Source organism: Zonotrichia leucophrys, chromosome 1A (assembly GCF_028769735.1).
Source record: "Zonotrichia leucophrys gambelii isolate GWCS_2022_RI chromosome 1A, RI_Zleu_2.0, whole genome shotgun sequence".
NCBI lineage: Eukaryota > Metazoa > Chordata > Aves > Passeriformes > Passerellidae > Zonotrichia > Zonotrichia leucophrys.
Window position 1 is genome coordinate 59,793,918 of NC_088170.1, and position 21,394 is coordinate 59,815,311.

General features: G+C 40.0%; 1 protein-coding gene across 6 annotated transcripts; it reads left to right on the forward strand.

Annotated features, from left to right (window-relative positions):
- Positions 1–53: 53 nt before the first annotated feature.
- NAPEPLD (N-acyl phosphatidylethanolamine phospholipase D) lies at positions 54–21,231 on the forward strand. 6 transcript variants are annotated; one of them, XM_064702905.1, is made up of 6 exons: positions 197–388; positions 7,931–8,121; positions 11,312–11,624; positions 17,294–17,940; positions 18,812–18,926; positions 20,133–21,231. In XM_064702905.1, exons 3-6 carry the CDS (start codon positions 11,328–11,330, stop codon positions 20,259–20,261), a joined length of 1,188 nt encoding a protein of 395 aa, XP_064558975.1. In that variant the 5' UTR covers positions 197–388; positions 7,931–8,121; positions 11,312–11,327; the 3' UTR covers positions 20,262–21,231. The 6 variants fall into 6 exon arrangements, with proteins under 6 accessions (XP_064558972.1, XP_064558975.1, XP_064558973.1 ...); XM_064702904.1 differs by lacking the exon at positions 197–388 and adding an exon at positions 395–666; XM_064702906.1 differs by lacking the exon at positions 197–388 and adding an exon at positions 395–601.
- Positions 21,232–21,394: the final 163 nt, after the last annotated feature.

Below are 21,394 nucleotides of genomic sequence, written 5' to 3' on the forward strand. Positions count from 1 at the left end.
CCATCTTGCTAACGGCGCCGCTCCCCGGTGCGGGGCCGGGCCGTGTGGTGCCCTCTGCCCGCCACGACGAGGGGCCGGGCCGTGTGGTGCCCTCTGCCCGCCACGATGAGGGGCCGGGCCGTGTGGTGCCCTCTGCCCGCCACGGTGAGGGGCCGGGCGTCGCGGAGCCCCGGCTGGCCATGGCGGGGCGCCGGGCGCTGTGGAGCTATTCCGTGCAGCTCGCGGCGCTGCCCTCAGCGGCGGGCTGGTCAGGTGGAACGCCGCAGCCGTTTAACAGCTCCTACCGGAGACCTACAGAGCCGCCGCCGTGGAAGGGGTGGAGCGGCACCATGGAGGAGGAGGAGAAGGGGGACGAGACTCTTCAGGGGCGGCAGCAGCAGCCTAGGAGGTGAGCGGCGCTCCAGCGGCAGCAGCGCTCTGGGGCCGGGGGTCTCTGCCCCTGCGCCTTCCTGTGAGCAGGAGGCAAGCCGAGCGGCGGCTCCCGCCCCGTGCCCGTCCGGAGGGCAGGCACTGCCCGGGCTGCCGCCGTCAGAGCTCGGCTGGCGGCTGGAGGAGCGGAGCACCTGCTCCGAGCTCGGCAGTGGCTCTCCAGACACAGACGGTACCGGGGCCCCGCCGGTGAATGTGGGGGGAGCGGGCTGAGCCGCTGCGGGAGCGGTGGGGCCGGTGAGTGCGCGGGGACCGGGCTGAGCCGCTGTGGGAGCGGGGTAGAGCGGGCGCGGGCACCCGCTTGGAAAAGTTCGTGGATGGGCGGGCGAGGTGCGTGGGGCAGGCGAGGCGAGCCCGGCTCCCGACCGGGGAGAGCGGCACAGCCCGGCTGCCCACGGAGCTCGGCGTGTTTCACTGCCCCGCTCCCTGCCTGCCGCCCCGGCTGGGCGCAGACCCTGACGGGCTCCAAATCCAGCTGTGACCGGGGGATCCTTTCGCACCGGCGAAAGAAACCCTGCAAGGAATAAAGTCCTGCTGTCGCTCCCAGCGCAAGGCTTTCGTTTCTGTCAATTGACAGTAAAACATGCTGCAGCAGCGCTGGGAAAGAAACAAGTTATATAATCGCAAAAAAAAAAAAAAAATCCGCTTCATAGTGTCGGCGGCTTGGAGAATGTTTTCTTTTGAAGAGGAGGCACGAACTGATGTTTCTGTTCGCATTGTATAGTGCGAAGCGGAGGATATTAAGGAGGTCATTTAATGCAATTAGTGCAGTCAAATAATCTCAATGATCGTCAATTATCTCTAGCTAGCAAGGGTTTGGGGAAAGTGTTTGTTGACTGCATGCAGTAAAATTAATGAACCTATGCAGAAATGTTTTTTCTGGTGACGACTATGATTTCTTCCATTTGCTAAATGGTGATTATGTAGCAAGTTTTTAGTTTTAAAGGCAAATACTATTTGTACTTAAGTATTTTTTCTTTCATTCTCAAACTGCCTCGACTAAAAGGGCATCAAAATTAAAGACAATAACAGGAAAATCACTTCCGTTTTCTTGCAAAAAAACCTTTGAAAAGAGTATTTTTTTTATTCATAGTAGCAGCTATATCAGTTAAGAAAGTAGGAAGCTTATCTTACTTTGTAGATAACATTTTGAGGAAGACAAGAATATTATTCTTTTTACTTATTAATTCAAGAATTATTGCAACAGTGGCTTTCAAAATACCCCAAATTATCTCAAAGTGAAATGCCTATTATAAAAAACAATGGGAATTTTTATTACCTGGAGGTTGGAAAGCCCTGTTTGATTCAGTTATGGATGATGGAGAGTTGTCTTTGGGAGAGGAGGGAAGTAAGGGATGACAGTGAAACTGTTCAAATATAAATAACAGTTATTCAGCTTCTGCTTGGCCTCAAATCAAAAGAGATGTGAAGCCTTTTTAAGAGGAAGCAATCCACTGTTATAATTTTATTCACTTGCATTATCTAAGTAGATTTGAGGAATAACCAGGAGAAAAATGCTATTTCCTTAGCCTTTATAAGCTCAAGTTTGAACCAAAACTGTTAATTCTTCATTCAGAAATAGCTTTTAAGTTCTTTTCAGCAAAAAGGAAGGCAATTATTTTGTCTGCGATGAGGAAAACAGAAATACTGCTATATTAATTAGTGTCTTTATATGTAATACCTGCAGTGAAATTAGTTTTGCTTTTTGTCACATCTATGAATCCTTTCCTGGTCTCCCTTTAATTTTTTTCAGTCTATTGCTTGAACTTTATAGTTTGCAGTGTGAGCCCTACTTCTAATACATTCAGAGCCAGGACCATGGAAAATCACTTGATTGCCTTGTGCGTAAAGATTCGAGCAAAAAGGATTTTTCTGTAAACTGAATGTTGCACTTAGTTTGGAATATTGTTAGAAAATCTAGGAAAGAAGGTACAGTTTAAATATGGTTAGAAAATCTAGGAAAGAAGGTATGTGTTGTATACTCTTGGCATGTAACATCTTGGTGTTTAGCAGCTGTGCAAGGAAGGGATGGTTTGGGTTTGAACAGCCTGCCAACTGTGCCCAAGCAGATAAACCTGGCCAAGCTGTTCAGGAGAGAGAGCTGGGCATTGCCAGCTGACACTGTGAAACCACTGCTGCCATCATACCCCTGCTGTGGAAAACAAAGTTTCATAAGAGGTGTGAGTGAAAAATTGGGTGTTAAAGAATCTCTGCCAAGAGTTACTTCTTCTGTAAGACCTGTAACTGTGCTTGGAGCTGGAAGTCCCACTGCCTGGTGAGTAAGGCTTATGATATGACAACAGCTTTTATGGCTTAAAATATTTGGGAATATTTTTGTCGTGCTTTGGACTGGTTTTTGTAGGAAGGTTTCATTCAGCTGTTTCTGATAAGAATGTGGCAGTAGCAAGGTGTTAGTGTGTCTGTTCAGATGTGTTCACATGAAACACTTTGTCTCCTTAAAACACCTGTGTATTTAGGATGGTGCCTTGAAAATGAGTAGAAGGCTCAGATGTTTGTGTTGGAAGGATGCCTTGACTCTCTCATAAGAAGAAAAACCCAAACCACACAACTTCTGGTATTAACACTTCTGTTGTTGACTTACAACCAAAGCACTTTGCATTTTGTTTAGAGTAGTGAAGACATTGTAATCTAGAGTTGTGGGGATGGAATCAAAGGCCCTTTATATATAGGAAATAAGGGTGGAATGAAAAACATTTAAGTATCATAATGTTTCCAGTTTCCTTCAGGACTGATGTTTTGCTGTCTCTCTGTACTGTTCCTTGGAATTTCTTCTTAAAATGGGTGTGTTTCAGTTAAAGAACTATAAGGGTGCTGTGTTGGATGTGGTTTCTGGCTTTCTGGTATCAAGTTTGGATGTTCAAAACTTTCGTTATTTGGAAAGGCTGGTGCCCTTTTGGCTTAACTCATTTTAAAGTTGGCCTTTGAACAGGTGCATTGAAGAAAAGCATCTATTTTAATTTAAAAAAATAAATTTCACTTCCTTATCTTACCCAACCTGGTAATTATTCAATTGGATTTCAATAAATTTGAATTCAAATGTTATAAATAGTTCTGTAAAATCCATATATGTATGGGGTGTATGTAAATATATAGAGGGAGAGAAAGAATGTTGTTAGGACAAGCAAAAGTTGATTTTATATTGAAAATCAAGAATAGAAATAATTTAGGGAAGTATTTTCATGTTGCAGAGAAATTACACTGGACCAAATGTACCTGGACCTTGAACTGAAAAGAGGGACTCAAAATAGACAAACCTTTAAATATGAATATAAACAAAATTTTATGACTGTCTATTAACTTAAAAATAAAATGGAGCTCTTGGGTGTTGCTGCACTTCCTGGACAACTGAGCTTTTATAGAGGTTTAAAGGATTATTCTTGGTGTGAGTCTAGAGGAAGTTTGCATAGGTGTTTGTTCCTTTCTGGCACAGGGAGACAAGGAAAAAGAAAATTAAAAGGCTTAGTAAATGAGGTGGAGATAGCAATTGCACACATAAAAGTTCTGGAGTCGATGGTAAATGAACTTTAGATCCTGCTTTGCCATGTGGATCCCATGCATCAAAGCTTTAACATGATTTCTGTCTGTTTTTATGGAAACAGTTCTTACATTGCCTCTCTAACCACAAGCTGCAAAGGACATCAGTTTTCTCCCCCAGCATGTTGAAGTGGAGCCTTAATTTCATTCCATGTAATAGCATATGGGTTTAGTCATATCTAATTGACATTAAGATGTTAGATGGAAAACCTTTACCCTTAGGATGGAGTGTGAGCTTGTAATATTTTAAAACTTTTTTTTTTTTTTAGTTAAGAAAAACGTATGCTAACAGCTTTAATGGTATCATAACTTAAAATGCAAACTCCAAGATGCAGAGGCTGTTAACACACAGGAGTGGCTAAAGTGTTTTTAAATGCTCAACTTCAAAGTTTGACAATCTTTTCTAACAGTGAACCCCATCCTGGCAAGGTGTGCCTCTGTCATGACCTGGAGTCACATCAGTAAGCAGCTGAAACTCATGGACTGCCCGTTGGCATAAAGAGTTACAGCAGTGCAGCTGCTGCCAGAACGTTACAGCTGGGCTCTGGATCCCAGAGCTGGCTTGCTACAACTTTCATGTTTGCTCTTTTGGAAAAGCTTTATTGAAATCTGAGTATGAAGGGCTATCCATGGAGATTGCACTTGCTGTTGGAATGCACAACCTGCCTGTACAGCTGTGTGCATATGCCATCTACAGTTATTTTTCTGTTGATTTAAAAAATTGTCTGCACCTGATTTGTGACCCAGCTATTGTCTTGTGTGCCATAACACAGCTGTAATGCACAAACCCTGCTCCTTGTGTGCCATAACACAGCTGTAATGCACAAACCCAGCCTCAGCCCTGCAGAGCAGGTAAGAAAACTTTGATTCCATCTCTTGTTCTTTCAACATCCTTCCCTATAAATTAACTAGTCTTATGAAACTGGTTGTTTAGGGAGAGCAAAGGAAAGTAATTTCCTTTCTGGGGTAGGGAGATTTGACTCCAGCTTCCCTTTGGTGACTGCTTCAGCAATAGCACAGAATTACATTGCTCTTGTGCTTAATCATAATGATAGTCTAGGCTGCTCTTTCAGATGTGATGGCCACAAGCCAACTCTTGGGTTCTTTTATTCAAGACTGCAGTAAAAGATGAGGGTAGAGAGGAAAAGAATTTCTTTTAAAGGCCTGTAACACTAAATAAATATTCTCTTGGGTCTGTCATCTCTGTTCTGCTGCGTGTCCCCTGTGGACAGCTGCTGTCATATCAGGGATCACAACCTAAACAGGGTATGCATGTAACAAAAATCTTCTCTCATATTATCTACAGATCATAGACATGTTTGGGGACTACAGAATGCTCACAGGGACAATCAGCTGGGGCACCTGGAAACAAAGGGGAAATGGTTCTGTATTGTCCCAGATCCAGGGTCTTTATTCAGCTGCCACAGTGCCCACAGCTGGTCAGGTTTAACCCAGCCTTTAGAAATGATTGGCTCCAGGGACTCCTGATGGGCCTGACTCTGAAGCCTATTTGCATTTGCATCCAGAGGCATGTAAAGGTGTAGCTGATAGGCATGAATAACTTTCTGTTGGTTTAGTTCCCCTAATGAATGCCAGCAAACTAGAGGTGGAATGTGCAGTAATGGGAGTGGGCTGCCCTGTGGGTGGTAGGGAGCTGTTGAATGTGCTTGGTTATAATATGGAACATCACTGTCTAAGGAGGTAAATGGAGAGAGGCAGCAGCATCAGTGCTAAGTGTAAATGAAACCTTGGAAGAGAATAGATTGAAAATGAAAGGGTAGGAGGAATTGTTGAACCTAACTTGGTGGTATGTGTAACTGAGCCACACAGTGAATTCTAAATAGAGGGTATTTAATTAATTATTTTTTCTAGGCCAGTGCTGGCATAAGTAGTTTTTGTTTACAACAATATATTCCTGTTCTCACCCTTCCTTGTCCTAACCAGTTTGTTGGTATAAACACCTGCATGGTTGCTCCATGATGCAGGTGAAAATTAAATGCTTCTCTAGGGATGGGAAGGTAAGAAGTGACTATCAGCTAGATTAGTTTCTTAAACAAGTTCACCATGTGGACAAAAGTATTTGTTTTGGCAAGCCCAGGTGAGCAGTGAGGACAGAAATGGATTGGCTCATGGTAGTAGCTGCTTAAGTAATACAGCTGCTATAGAATAAGCCTAACAACAGATGTCTGTGGGTAGATGTTTCAACTTTTTTTATTTGTAATCTTATTTTTCTCTGTGATGTCTAGATAAAACTTTGCTTTGTTTTACTGTTGATCCTCAAAGCTAGATAAGAATGATAAAGGACTTCTCATTCCATGAGGCTGTTTATGGAGAGAGCTATTCCTTTTTCTGTTAACAACTCTTTTATTAATCTTTCTTGAATAGTACACGAGGACAGTGTAGAATCAGGATACTTAGAGATATGTTGAACGAAAATTTTGGCAACACTTTTTGTTACTGAGGATTTTTAATGTGATTCAAACAATAGAAGTATTCACAGATCAGCTAATGCAAGCTTGAGAGATCTTTGTGTGAAATCCTAATAACAAGAGCATCTGGAATAATTGCTGGTGCAACTGCTGTGCAGTGATAAAAAATAGGTATAGTGAAAGAAGGAGTATACAGTTCACAGAAAGCTCAGGTTCTTGTTCTGGTGAGTCTGCAATGGTAAGATGGAACAACTTGAAGCACAATAAAAGTTTAAATGCATTCAGAATTTTCCAGTCTCAAACTGTTCATTAATTAAAGCAGCCAATTTCAGAGCTGAAGGGAAAATAAAAGCAGAGCCAAAACTTAGCTGGCAGGCATTTGATAGTAAAGCTTGTGGGAGCCAATTACTTACATGGTCCCTAGAGTTTGCAAATACCTTTCCTTCTAACTGAAATAATTTTTTGTTTTATTTCAAGCCAAAATGCTTGGGTTTTTGCAGTCATTAAAAATGTGTATAATGAAAGAAAAATGTGTATAATGAAATGAAAGAAAATGAAAGAAAAATGTGTATAATGAAAGAAAACTTCAGAGTTGTGTAGCTGTTTATGGAGAAAGCTCAGAGTCTTGTTTTGGTGAGGCTGCAGTGGTGTGAGTTTGCTGGGAATTATGTGCTATCTCTCCTAGGTGATCATTAGTGCAGCCTACTTCTGGATGCAGTTTACACGGAGAGACAGTGATTAAAAATGAACCAAACCCTTTACTTCAAAAAAAAGCAGAGAAATTCAAGGTATTCAGGCAATTTTCAAGTTTTGGGGAAGTTGTGTTCTGGTAAACCATGGCCTGATAGTAATTCTTAAACTGTCAGGCCTGTGGATTTGTTACATAAGGACCACATTTCTGTGTACAAATTAGGAGTAAGTCTGTTTTGGCTTGATGCTTTGTAGCATGTTGTTCACGGCTTTGTGATTAGCAGGGGAACTACATCCCTTGCATTTATGGAGCAGCAGATCTTAGCAGAGACTGGGTGGAAAAAAGTGAAGACGAGATTTTATGGCGATGTTCACGTAATTTGTTTACAAGACCATTTAAAAAGAAAAATTATAATGGCAGAGTGCTTCTTATAATGTTGTTGTATCCTTTTGCAAACCTTATTTTGAAACAGAGCATTAAAATATTTAGCTAAATTTTTGTTATTTTCCTAAATAAACACAAGGCTTAAAGCTAAAACATTTGTATCCACGTCTTCAGTTATATAAGCAATGCTAAAATGAACCATTTACCCAAAACCTGTTGTCCTAAGGGCCATATCCTGTTGTAAGCCAGTTTAGTGGGATGTCAGACATGGATCTTCCATGCCATGTCTTGCCAGATCTACAACTTCACTCTTCCTTTGTGGATTATGAGGGATGCCTTTGTATTTGATGTTGGAAAACCTGATCTGTGAGCTCAGCATTTTGATGCATGTTAAACTTTGTCTTATTCATCAGCCTGTTCTGTGTTCTTTCCCTCTGTCTAGAACACCTTCTGGCCTCGTGGATTTGGATGACTAATGGTCTTCTTTAGGAGTTTGTATGTCTTGCTTCATTTCCTCTTCTGAATTCAGCTGAAAGAGCAAAGCACCTCTGCCACAGAGAGAGGGGGTGATTGCCTTGTGTCTGTCCTGAGCCCCTCTTACAAATATTGTCAATGCACTTGCCCTCAGCTGGGGTAAGTTGCCTCATCCTAAAGGATGGGCTACATTGGCCAGGAAAGCTGTTTAATGGTTTTAAGTGGAATAGTGGTTTTTCTTTATGTTTAAAAGTATAAAAATATTTTAGGAAGAACTTTATATAACAATAAACATTAACCAGAGATGTGATCCCTTCCCTCTGTCCCTCCTAAGTGAACAGAACTCTGTATTTCTATAGCTCATAATTTTTGCTGCCATTCAAGTAGTTTTTCAAGTGCCAAACTATTATTTTTGGGTAGGAAGAATTTAGGAAAGCTGGCAGAAAAACCAACTGATTTCTGATTGGGTTTTTCTAGTATTTAATGTATACCTGCTAAATCTCCTTATCTGTAGAGGCTTTCTTTTGCAAAAGCATAAGAATCTCCTTGGGCTTATAATTGGTTGGGTTTTATTTTAAGCTAATGATTTCTGGCTTTCAAGAAATTATCATCTTGCTCTTCTATATAAGAAAATTATGTCATGAATATTGTAGGGTATATTTAATAAATTGAAGTGGAACAGAAACTATCTGGCAAGACTGATACTTCAAAGGAACCTACGGTTCATCAGGAATACTTTAACTGATTGTAAATCTGTCCCCTTCTTATGCATGTAAAAGGTTTAAAGTATTCTGTGAGCACTGAGGTCTTTTATCCCTTCAGTTGCTTATGGAATACTAATGAAAGTAATGTATGTACATCATGTGGAAAATATGTTGGCAGACAGAGAGATACCTGCAGTGCCTTCAATGCTTTGGCATTGTCTCTGTTTAATCAGCACAGTCGATCCCTGCTTCCCTTAGGGGTTTATACTTTCAGCAAAAGATCAAAGGTTTATATGAAGGTTTAAGCAAAAGTAAAATTCACCTATTTTAGCGATGAATGAATAGATAAAGAGAAGCTTAAAAATAAAACTTTAGGCACCCTAGTCTCTAATATAAAATGTCTTGTAGGAGCAATAATTATGGTGGTTATATACACTTTAAAAATCAGATGTCTGAGATGTTAAGAGAATAATTTCCTGGAATTAAGCACCCATCTGATTAAACTTTTGTGATCTGTTTTCATGATGCTTTCTAAAAGAGTAGCTGTTTTATGCTGTGTCTGTGTGCTTTGTTAAATTAATAAACTGACTTGGCATTGAAAATGCTCTTGGAGGAATGTAAAAGACAACCCAACTCTTAAGTTAAAGTAACAGCTAAAATATTCAGTGCCAATTTTTGGGTATTCTGTCTGCCTTTCTGTGGCACTGATTCCTTGTGTTACCATTTACATCTGCTTAAAATGCTATAGAGCAAGTTGAGTGTTTCATTGAAGGCTGATTCTGGGAAATGTTTAGTGGAATAGAGGAAAAAAGCCTGGAAATAGCAAGAGTTAAATTGAAACTGATGCAGATATGGTATCCTAATGCTAAACAGGAAATATGTTAGTGGAATGGTTTCAGTAAAACTGCAGGGAAACAGGAGTACAAAGCAATTACATAAAATAAGATTGTGACCAGGGGTAAAAAAAATTCTATCAGCCATGTTTTCTGAATGCTGTTCATGCTTTTTTATTAGAAATGAATTTTGATGTGTTAGTATTTTATCTCTACTGCATAGCACAATAATGGTTATTTTGTTAGGAAAATTTCACAATATTTATCAATTGTCATATTATTTGCAGCTGATACCATACTTAGTGTTTAGTCATCAGCTGCTGCTGAAATAGCAGAAATGGGCTCTGCATTTGGAGTTGGAGCATCATCCCCAGATGCATTGGGTTCAGTTTGCTGGCACATATGTGTAATGTCTTAGCTGAAATGGTGCAGTGAACAATACATTTAATTTTCCCTGTGACTGAGCTTATGGGGCAGAATGAGTTATGAGATTTCTAGGAAAACTGTGAGCTTCAGTTCTGTTCTCTGGGATTGTTGTTGCATGGACTGCCTTGCCTACACCAGCCCAGTGCTCCTGAGTGTACAGAGGACTCTGAGTATTTGAGTTAGTGAAACAGCAGGGAGGACAGAGCTGTCCATCTACCAGATGTGGTGGAGAATTTTCCACAGGATGAACTTCACAATTTGTTATTAAAAACTATTCCTGCACCTAGCTGTAACTAGTGCTGTCTTTTCATTACTAGTTGTCTTCCAGTTTTAATTAGGTAGAATTTGTAAATGCCAGAAAGTTATGCACTCATTAAAACAGTAACCATTTTTCTAAGCTAACAGAGCAGTGTATTTACTTTCAACATTTCAGTTGAAAGTAAACATAGCAATTGTAGCATTTAGATTCAATTGAATTGCTTTGACAACTTCTGAAATAAAATAGGGATATTTTGTTTTTCTGCATTGGGTATAATTCAATTATATTTGTAAAGTCTGCAACACCCAAGTGCAGTTTGGAATAAGATACTCTGACTACTGAGTTGTAGTTTTCTAAGAAATGTACCGGAATCATGACTTCATAGAAATAAGTTTTTCTCAGTTATTTTCTCACTTTTCTATATTTCACAATGGAATTAAGAGTGAATGTTGCATCTGTGATTTAAAAGATTTCAATTTCCTGTGGCTTTTCACCAGTCAGTTCAGTTCAATGTGTATCAAAATTGTATTTGAAACAGTTATTTACCTTGATTATAATAAACTTCTTGTTTGCTTTAGACAAAATATGAAACAGTACCAAATATTCTTTTGTGTTCTGAGTTTCCTGCATGTGTGTTGGTGTAAGTGTTAGCAGTGCTACACAAGACTGCAGTTTTTACTACAAAACCAAGGCATTATATAGGCAAATCCTAAGGTATGGTATATCCCAGTGCCTCTTGCACAGACTTGCAGGATTGTGTTACATCAGGCACCAAATGTCATAAGTTTCAGGAGGAATGACTATTCTTCCAAAATGTAAATTAAGGAACCCTTCCCCCTCACTTTTGCAGTTGGTAGATAATAGTGTTAGTATCTGAAACTGTGCATTCCAGGGAGTAAAATTCAGCCTGAACTACAAAGAGCCCTCATGTCTGCTTGTCACAGCATGTTTTGGAAGTCTTTTGTGTAACAGTGACTGTTTTAAAAGCATATTTTGTTGATTAAAAAAATCCAGTAGATCATAAAACAGGAAAGGCGGGCTTGTTCCTAATGTGTGTGAGAACGTTCAGTCTTATGAATGTTTATGCTAGACCAAGAAAATATTGATTAATTTCAAATTTGATTTAGCTCTCCTGAAAAAGGCATGGATAAGAACACAGATGAGGAGCAGCCTTCAACTTCCTGTAACCAGTACCCCAAGGAAGCAGTGAAGAGACGGCAGAACTCGGGTCGAGCTTCCGGGGCCAGTGATCTTTCCAGGACCTTCAGAAAAAGCTTCAGGCTGGACTACAGGTTAGAAGAGGATGTCACTAAATCAAAGAGGGGCAAAGATGGGAGATTTGTCAACCCGTGGCCAACATGGAAATCACCAACCTTACCCAACATTTTGAAATGGTCCTTCATGGAAAAAAATAACAGCAATGTGCCACGCTCAAAGCAGGTGAATACTTCCATGTTTTACTTTTATGATTAAGACTGCTTTTACCTCTGCTCTAATCAATAAAATAGGACAGTTTCTAACTTAATACTTATTAGGCATCTTCTGGAGACTTTTCTAAGTCTTACTTTTCTGATTTTATTGACATTTTATTCTTTTCAAAAGGTAGGTTAATACTTTCTACCTCTTTAATTTTTATCTCCTTGTCAGTTCCACATGCTTTAATTTATACAGCTCAGTTTATATTTAAAAAACCAAAAAAATTGGCCCTCTAGCTCAGTCATAAACCACTTACAGCAATTCCTTTTTAATAGGTGTTGCCTTATGAAGCATTCTATTAACTTAATTTGTGTTGCATGAAATAGCTTATTTTATGACATATCCAATTTTTAAAATTTTACCTTTTTTTCTAGATGGCAATTGAATACATATATTGCATCTCTTGCATGAAAATGTAATAGTTTCTGTCACCTACTTATGAAAACACTTACAGGTTTGTTTTTTTATGTTTCAGTACACCAGGCAAAAAAATTGCATGTGTTAAAACTAACCTGAGCAAGTATTTGTACTGAAACACTGAAAGTACAATGCCAGTTTACTGGGTAACACTGTTATTTGTTGGTGGTGAAATGCTTTTGTCAGGTATTGTATGTAAAGGAGGAGACAGGAGAAGCTTCTTTCCCATGAAGAGTAATGGGTACTGGAAAGCCATGAGTTATCTTTATGGGCACAGGAGGTATGAAGATGACTGGGTTTTGACAGAATTACTTCTCAGGGCATTTCTGATGTTGACTGTACTCAGAAAAGCTGTGCTGAAGGGTGCACAGCCAAGGACAGTACTTGTTAACAAGCAGGTGTTAATCATGCTTTTAAGCATGCAGGAAGGTATGCACAAGCTATAAATCTCACAGCCAGTATCTAGCAAAGAGCTTTCCATTTTGTCTTACCTGAACTACCTGTGAAGGAAGGAATTCTATCAGTTTTATGGGCAGGAAAGCCACATTAGACATTAATGCATGATGGTTTGGGGATGTTTAAGAAACAAATAAATTTGCTATAATATAATAATAAATAAATTGACTTAGAAGATCAGCAAACTTGTGTCAGTCTTGGGATCCCTTCCAGCAATTTACTTTTTAAAATTTGGTCTCTTCCTTGTGGTGACCATGGTGGCATCAGTGTGTACAGCTTTCTAGACAGTGTGCTGGCCACATTTCCATGAAATGCACATCTGTAAGTTTTCAGTTGCCTTTGACTGCTGCCCTCCTTGGTTTGTGTAGAACAGACTTCATGTCTTCCCAGTGCCAGTGAGAAAGCTGGGCAGTGACTGAGGTCCCTTGAAGGCAAAGCTGAGGTGCACTGTGGGGTGCAGAGCTGCAGCACTCTGATGGGATGCAGAACTGCAGCAGTCCCCTTTAATTTACAGTTTGTCCCTACAATAAAGGATGATCACAAAGAAATCTACAAGGCACCAGCTGAAAAGCCAAAAAGCCATCTCTCTGACCCAGCTGGGATTAATCATGGGCTAATTTTATTTTTTGCATAGGAGATCTTTTAATTAGGTGCCTGTTTGGTGAAGTAAATCAGAAAGAGAAAAACCTAGATAGGGATCAATGAAATGCACTTCTGGAGTCCTCAGCCATTTTGATGCTTGTTTCAACCAGTTTTCTTCCACCCCTACATCAACCTGTGAAGTGCATCTGAGCTTGTTTAAAATTCAGACTAAGGGCTCCATACTTTATTTATCACTGCAAGATGTCACATCCTCTGAGCCAGATCCCTGCTTCAGTTTCCACATTGGGTGAGCCTGGTGATGCCCTGCTATGCTGGGCAGGTTCAGTTTATCTGTACCAAGTGCTCTGTGTATGTAAAAAGGAGCACATTATCCAGGCTCTGTGCTTGTGCTTCACTGTGGAAAAGCTATATGTATTATAATCATGCCTACACAACGAACCTGGATCATCATCCAGAATACATGCACTCCTTGTATTTTCATTACAGGCTTTATTAATAAACTTTGTTCAGTGCTGTTGGAGGATCTTTCGTTATTAGTTGTTGGATCAGCAGTTTAGATTGTTTTCATTTCTGTAAATCCTGTGGTATTCCAGTATGCACTAAGCACCAAAAATCCCAAGCTAATCAGCTAGTCTTACCAAAGCCTGTCATGTGTTTTTTCTTGCTTTGCATTAGGAGGGCAAGAACGGGGAGGGGGAAGGGACACAGCAGGAGGAATTTTTTGTATTACTTGGGTAATGAAGACAAGACAGTTTAAGCACATTTTACTTCTGTTGGTAGCTGATTTGACATAATTGCTGTATTTCAAAAATCTGTTATAATTCTTCTAGTTTTAATATGTTTCTTGTTAGTCTGACAGAACAAAATGTATTATAGCAGGATAAAAGTTCCATAAGATACATATTTCATTCATTATATTGCTTTATCCTGTTGTGTGAGTTTAAAGTATTTCATGTGAACTATACTGCTAATAGAATTTGTGTTTTAGTTTGAAATCTTATGAGTTGAGTATTTCTTATTGCTTTAAGGGGATTTTAGTGTGCTTTTGTAAAATAATAAAAAAAAAAAAACAACTAAACAACCCCAAACACAAATCATGTGCACTGAGAAGTAATGTTTTGGTGTGATTTACCATGATAGCTCAACAACATGCCTGGTTTGTGCTCTCATCCTCTGAGGAATCATTGCTTGGATCAGAAGCCTGTGTATCAGAAACCTGGAGAGCACAAGCTCTGTACAGGTTACACTGCCTTTGTGCTCTTGCTTTGTCTTGAACTTTTGTTCACAGAATTTCATTTCAATAGGTCAGGACAGCTACTGTTTGGACTGTGCTCTGCTCTATCAATCTTCCTGTCTGTGTGACTTTCACAAATGCCTTTTATAGTGATTAGTTCTACCTTTAAATCAACTATTCTAAGTACTCGATGGCATCAATCCCACTGACATCCCTGTAAAGCCTTTATTAATAGTGCAGATGTGTTGTGGCTTTAGGCAGCCAAGTTCCAGTCAGCTGCTTGCTTCCACCCTCCACTGCTTCCTCCCCAGTGGATTGAAAGGGGAAAAATAAAGTAACTTGTGGGTTGAGATAAGGACAGTTCAATAGGTAAAGCAAAAACTGCATGCACAAACCAACTAAGAAATTTATTCTCTTTGCATGGGCAGGCAGGTGTGAGCCATCCCCAGGAAGGCAGGGCTGCCTGCCTTGTGAGTTACTTGGGAAGATAAACACCATCCACTCTGAGTGTCCCCCACCTCCTCCTCTTACCCCAGATATTACTGCTGGCTGCAATGTCTGGTATGGGAATCTCTGATGGATTGGGGTCAGCTGTCCCAGCTGTGTCCCAGTCAGCTGGCTGAGGTGCTGTGGAAGCACTGCTCAGCAGTAGCTAAAACACCAGTCTGCTGTCAGCACTGACTGCAGCACAAATCCAAAACATAGCACTGTGGGTGCTACTGGGAAGAAAATTAACTGTAGCCCAGATAAAACTTCATAGAATATGTCCGAGTCCCACTTAAGAACTGATTTTTCACATCTGCCAATTGGCCAGTTCCTCATCTATTTAATATTGTTTATTAATATTGCATAATGCTAATTTTAAAAACTAATTTGTGCCAAATGTCAGCAAAAATAAGTGAATTCATTTAGTTTTGAGAAAATTCGGAGTCTGACTCTAAAACCAGCTACTTAAAAAGAACATTTTCCATTAAAAATGTACTAATTGACCTAAATTGCATTATGACAATTCATTAAGTTCCATATCTGAGTTTTATTTCTTTGATATAATCTGATTTGTTGACTTAACCATATGTAATTTGTTGGTTTGTCCTAATTTCCATTTTTGAGTACTATGTTAGTTTTGTGTATATTTTTTTTTTAGGTTGAAATATCACAGTATAACACTTTTGTAGTTCAGATTTCTGTGGCCAATGTTGTTCCCATGTACTTAGAATGAAATAGAGATAAGAAAAGGATGACTTCTTTCTTGGTGAAGCAGCCATTTATCTCAGTCTAAGATTCCTACTTTTCCTGTATGAACTAAGGGGATGAATTGTACTAACCTTATGTTCAGCTTTATAGAAGGTTATCTATTTCTCATTCCTGGAGACAGTAATGAAACTTCTTCAGTAAACATGTCTTGTCCATTAGCTCTCAGAAAAAGCAATTTCATGAATATTTTATTATTTACAGCAGAATTGCAGGGGGATGGAGATGTGCATGCTTTGTTTTTCCCAACATATGCCTTCCAAATCAATAAAATATTGTGGAGAAAGTAACTTCCCTGAAGCTGTCAGGACTGGTTTAGCAAGGCAGCTCCTGGAGTCCTGAACTGTCACAGCATCAGCTGGACTTGTAAAGGAGCACAAGGTCAGCTCTGTATAAACTCCCTGATAGTGCTAATCTGTGCTAGGCTGAGAGAATGAGAGCAGCAGCCATGGCAGGCAGAACTTGACTTGGAACCAGAAGTGCTGGGACATTTGTGATTATGAGGGAGAGGAGTATCAGGAGTCTAAAAGCTGCCCTAGCACGTGGAAATTCTTCTAAAGCAAAGTGAGGGGTTCAGACCATAAGTGTTTGGGAGGAGAGCCTTAGCCACATTGTGGCTAGGCTGGAGATGGTCAGGAATTCTGAGAAGACTGTTTGTTTGTTTGTTTTTAATAGGAAAGCTCTTATTTATTACATATAAAACTTCTGCATTAGCACTTCAACCCACCTGCAGTGAAGAGCATAACTCTGGTTCAAAATGAGAGAATGAGTGGTGGTTGGGCAGTGAGTTTCAGTAGGTAATGTGCAGCCATGGCCTCCTTTGTGCCAGCTTGAGGATACTCACAGAGTCTGACTGGAGCCAATCAAAATGAGAGCTGTGTATTTTTTACCTCTGGATTAAGTTCAGCCAGATCAGTTTTCTGACCTGTCGTACTCAAGTAGGGACTGCAAAACTTGTCAAGCTGGAATAAGGGAGGAGGTGGTGGAACCTTTTCATAACCAAGCATATCTATGTACCTTAAGGTTTATCTTAAAAGTTATTTTGTTCATTATGAATGTTCATTATATTCTTGGCAAGATGGGAAGGCAGAATTGTAATAGCTAACATTAGCCAAGTGAGGTTAACCTTTGTGTGCTACTTCTAGATGTAATGAGGATGGGCAGAGAGAGAGGGCCTGACAAAAGCTAGCAGAGCTTTAGTGGAGTGTGGCTGGGGAACATGGCAGTTTCTTTCATGTGTGACTTACTTGTGCTAGGACTTAAGAGGATGCATTATTGAGTTGCATAAGCTAAACTTGAGTATTTGTTGAGTAACACTCTGTGCGTGTGTATGTATACATATTCTTTTTCAGGTGGAGGAATCCCTTCCTGTGATGCTGTTAGTCTGGGGACATTGCAGTGAAAGCACTGCAAGGCACTATCAAGTCTCCTGGCCTGATGGGATACTCTCTTAGAGAAGTGTAAATGTAGTAAAAACCTAAAAATAAATGAGGAGGAAGTAGCTGGGAAAATGGACATTAAAAAGGCATCTGGTGTGTGCTGCAGTTCTCTGCATAAAAGCATAAACAAAGTACAAGACTTGACTGTATAGATTTTGCCTTGTGTGCAGTTTTTGTTCCATGGCCAAGTACATTCTGAAATCTCTCATGCATATTGTGTTCTTTTTTGCCAGGAACTCGACAAAGAACTCCCAGTGTTACAGCCTTACTTTGTTCGAAGCCCAGAAGATGCTGGGCAGACAGGAGCTGGAATGCGGGTCACGTGGCTGGGACACGCCACCGTTCTGGTGGAAATGGATGAACTGGTATTTCTCACGGACCCAATCTTCAGCCAGAGAGCTTCCCCCATTCAGCTCCTGGGCCCCAAGCGCTTCCGAGGCCCTCCGTGCACGGTGGCGCAGCTGCCCAGGATAGACGCGGTGCTGATCAGCCACACCCACTACGATCACCTGGACTACAACAGCGTGGCCGGCCTCAACGAGCGCTTCGGCAGCGAGCTGCGCTGGTTCGTGCCCCTGGGGCTCCTGCCCTGGATGCAGAGGTGCGGCTGCGAGAATGTCATCGAGCTGGATTGGTGGGAGGAGAACTGTGTCCCTGGTCACGACGCGGTCACTTTTGTCTTCACTCCTTCCCAGCATTGGTGCAAAAGGACTGTGACAGATGATAACAAGGTTCTCTGGGGCAGCTGGTCTGTCTTGGGACCTTGGAACAGGTTTTTCTTCGCAGGAGATACTGGATATTGTTTTGCTTTTGAACAAATAGGTAAAAGGTTTGGACCTTTTGATCTTGCAGCCATCCCCATTGGAGCTTACGAGCCCAGGTAAGAAAATCAGAGTTTGAGCGATATACGTAAATGAAATTATGTACTGAAGACAAAAAATACACCCAGAAGTTAAAACTATAGCTGTAGTTTTAATAAAGTTTTTGGAGAGTATTTTCTTCAGACTTAAGGACAACAAGGATGAATCAGCAGTCTTTCTTCCCTTAAAAATGTTGAGTGAAAATGTGGAATTACTCTGTGCCTTTTTTTCTGAAACAGCATAATTTTATCCAGGCCATTCCAGTTTATGTCATTTGCTGCATTTTTCTCTTGCTTCAGTGTTGACCCTGGTTTTGCAACTTATCTGGAGACAAGGATGACTTGGTTATAGTGTGTGAAAAATCTGTTTGTTCAGGAGAGATAACTTTTTTCCTTTTGGAGACAACATTTAGATGATAGTACTCATATGATGCTGGAAGGAAAGAATGTATGGACTGAGAAAAAAAGATGGGAATCCAAACAGCATGGTAAAAAATTCTGTGAATTGCCAGGTTCTCTCTTCTGTTTTGCCTATCCCTGTGGCTATTTCTGAAGCACACAGTTTTTGGTGTGCACTGCTAGCACCAAATTTTTTCAGAGATGGATTTCAAGTTTTGGCCCTAATGCCTCATATGTCCTTAACCTATTGAAAATAGTGATAAGAAAATATCCTTCAAAAAGACAGTACAATAAATGAACTGCTGTTTGCTGTTATGTTGGTATATGTTAGTTTCCTGATCTTGAGTGTTCTGTATATTGTCCAGGTGTACATGCTTATGATTTTTTTTGATTAGGTGAGCACATATTTCTTTTTGTACTTTGCAATGGCAGTAAAGGAGAAATCTTGCACTGGATTAGGTGACACAAAAAAAGTGCTTTTTTGTTTTGGTAGGTGGTTTATGAAATACCAGCATGTGGATCCTGAAGAAGCAGTAAGAATCCATATTGATGTTCAAGCAAAGAAGTCTGTAGCAATTCATTGGGGGACCTTTGCTTTAGCAAATGAGGTAAATTGCAACACTAAGCATGAGTTGAGATTTCCAAGTGCTAGACAGTCATTAGTGAAGCTTTGCTTGTCATATCTGTAAATGTAAACTTAAAATATGAACTTTATATGAGTGAAAATTGTTACTCTATATGCTGCTGTTCAAAACAATGCTTAGCTTTTCATAACCAATTACATAAAATATTTCCATGGTTAAAAGAGTACAGAGTTATTGAAGCAAATGTGGAGGATTTCTGATATCCAGATGCTGAGGAACATAACAGATGAGGACACATGCAGTATTTTGCAGTGTTATGTATTAAGTTATGCAGTAATAAAAACAGAGTGGTGCATCACTTGGAGATAGTAAGAACTGCATGCCAGTAGGTCAAACAGTATTTATTAATTATATCTGTTTAGTAAATATATACAGTATTTTTAATAGTTGATTCAAAGTTAAAACCAGAAAGGATATGAAAAAATTGAGTTATTCTGAATTTTTGATTTTTTAAGATGTTTTATTCCCCTCTACACCCCCCCTAAGTCCACAGGTCTAATAAGAAGGTTACCCAGATACTTTCACAGCAACTGAAAGTGCAGTGAATAGGAAGTAGCTACATTTATTTTGATACTGTCTGGTAGCTGTTTTTCAACTTTGTTTTTGCATCAGTTGCACCACTTTAATAGTGTGATCACCTGATCTGTCAAATGTTGTCCCGTCTAAGCTCCGTCCCTGCTGCTCGTGCAGCTCCGTGGCAGAGCGTGGAGGGAGCACAGGATGCGATGGGTGGATAGAACATTTCCCGTCCGCAGCGTTTCCAATAAGCTGTGTTACTGTGTCCGCGGTACAAAAGTTAGTGTGTATTTAGGAGCACAAATACAGAGGATTTCTCCGTGGCGGTGCCTTTGGGCAATGTAACAAACACGGCGGTAACGAGGGGGGAGCGCGGGGTGCGCAGCGGGGAAAGCGCCGGCTGCTGGCGGCAGCGCTTCCAACGGAGGGATCTATTCCTGCCTTGAGGCACCGAGTGCGGGCTCACAAGTTGAGCCTTGCTACTTACTCTGCAGCTGTAAATCAGCGTTCTTATATTCCAAAAATCTAAAATGAACCCAAACATTTTAATTTGATAAATATCCTTCTCCTCCCCCCGTTTTTTAGAGATTTTTTTCCCTTCAAAAAAATGTTGCAGTGGTATCTTTTCCCTCATATTATTCTCATTTTTTTCAGTATTACTTGGATCCTCCAGTTAAATTGAATGAAGCTCTTGAAAGATATGGCTTGAAAAAAGATGACTTCTTTGTCTTACGCCATGGAGAGTCACGGAATTTGAATACAAATGACCGGTTTGAAAACTGAAACAGTGTCAGTCCTTGTAAGCCCTGCTTGATTTGAACTAATGGAACAATACTAACAGAATGTACACAATAGATTTTTGAGATTGAATTGGATTTCTAAATGCCAGGTTTCTCCGTTTCAGAACTAAAGCTTGCATACCAATTTCATGACAAACTTTATTAGTTATTTGTTTATAAATTTAGAGAGGTGATCCAAAAGTGATTTCTATATTACGTGTTGTCTGGGAATAACTTGCTCTGATGTACACCACTGATAAAAAAATTATTTTTAAACTCTTCATTTCACCTGCTGCAGCAATAATAACTTCAGCACAGAACATATTCTTAGGATTAATGGCTGACTTGAATTATTCATTGTTAGACTGTCCTCTCCCACTTGATAGTTTTCAGGTTATGCCCTGTACCTTGATGTACAAGCTTCATACAGCTTCACTGTATGTTTTGTGGGGTGAAGTCTTCCAATACAGCTGTGTTGTTTAAGCACAAGCATGGTAAAATTGTTTCACTCTTCATCTTCATGTCCTAATGAACCACAAAAGCTGAATTTTACATCAAAGAAATGTGCCTTTTAAAGAAAGAGATAATTTAATATTGCATCACAGATGTGTAAAACTAACTGCTGGCCAGAATACCTGCACACTTCTATTGTTTTGTCTATGTTTTTATGTTAGGTCTGAATGTGTCATTTGCAACACATGAAGTGGAAAAACCTCTTGATGTCGCTTGTCCTTGCATTAACTCTGCCTTTTTCTAAGTACCTTTTTTTTTCTCCCCAGTAGAAAATCTTAAGCAAGGGCTGTGGTATTTTTTCTAATAGCTTCCCTATAATTTTAAAGTTGAATGAGATTACAACATTGTTCAGTGTTATAAAACTTGGCCAAATGTGTCTGTATCAAATTGTCTTGCTCATTTACAGAATTAAAGCCTATTGTTGCCAATAAAAAGGGTTGTTATTCTCCTTCATAATTTCATTGGCAAATCGTGTTTTGTTTATGATTTCTTTTGGTCTGTGGGATATGTGGGTTGGTTTGGGTGGATTTTTTTTTGCTATTGCTGTACATTTTATTTTCATATCCCACAAAGATAAATATATATAAAAAGGACATATTATTTAAAGGCATGAACTTCTGGCAA

What these genes read in the sequence shown, in the direction of transcription:
- NAPEPLD (XM_064702902.1), top strand. Translation starts at nt 180, where the DNA reads ATGGCGGGGCGCCGGGCGCTGTGGAGCTATTCCGTGCAGCTCGCGGCG. An exon ending in ATTGGAGCTTACGAGCCCAG is followed by an intron (nt 17,941 to 18,811) that starts GTAAGAAAATCA and finishes TTGTTTTGGTAG; the next exon opens with GTGGTTTATGAAATACCAGC. An exon ending in CCTTTGCTTTAGCAAATGAG is followed by an intron (nt 18,927 to 20,132) that starts GTAAATTGCAAC and finishes CATTTTTTTCAG; the next exon opens with TATTACTTGGATCCTCCAGT.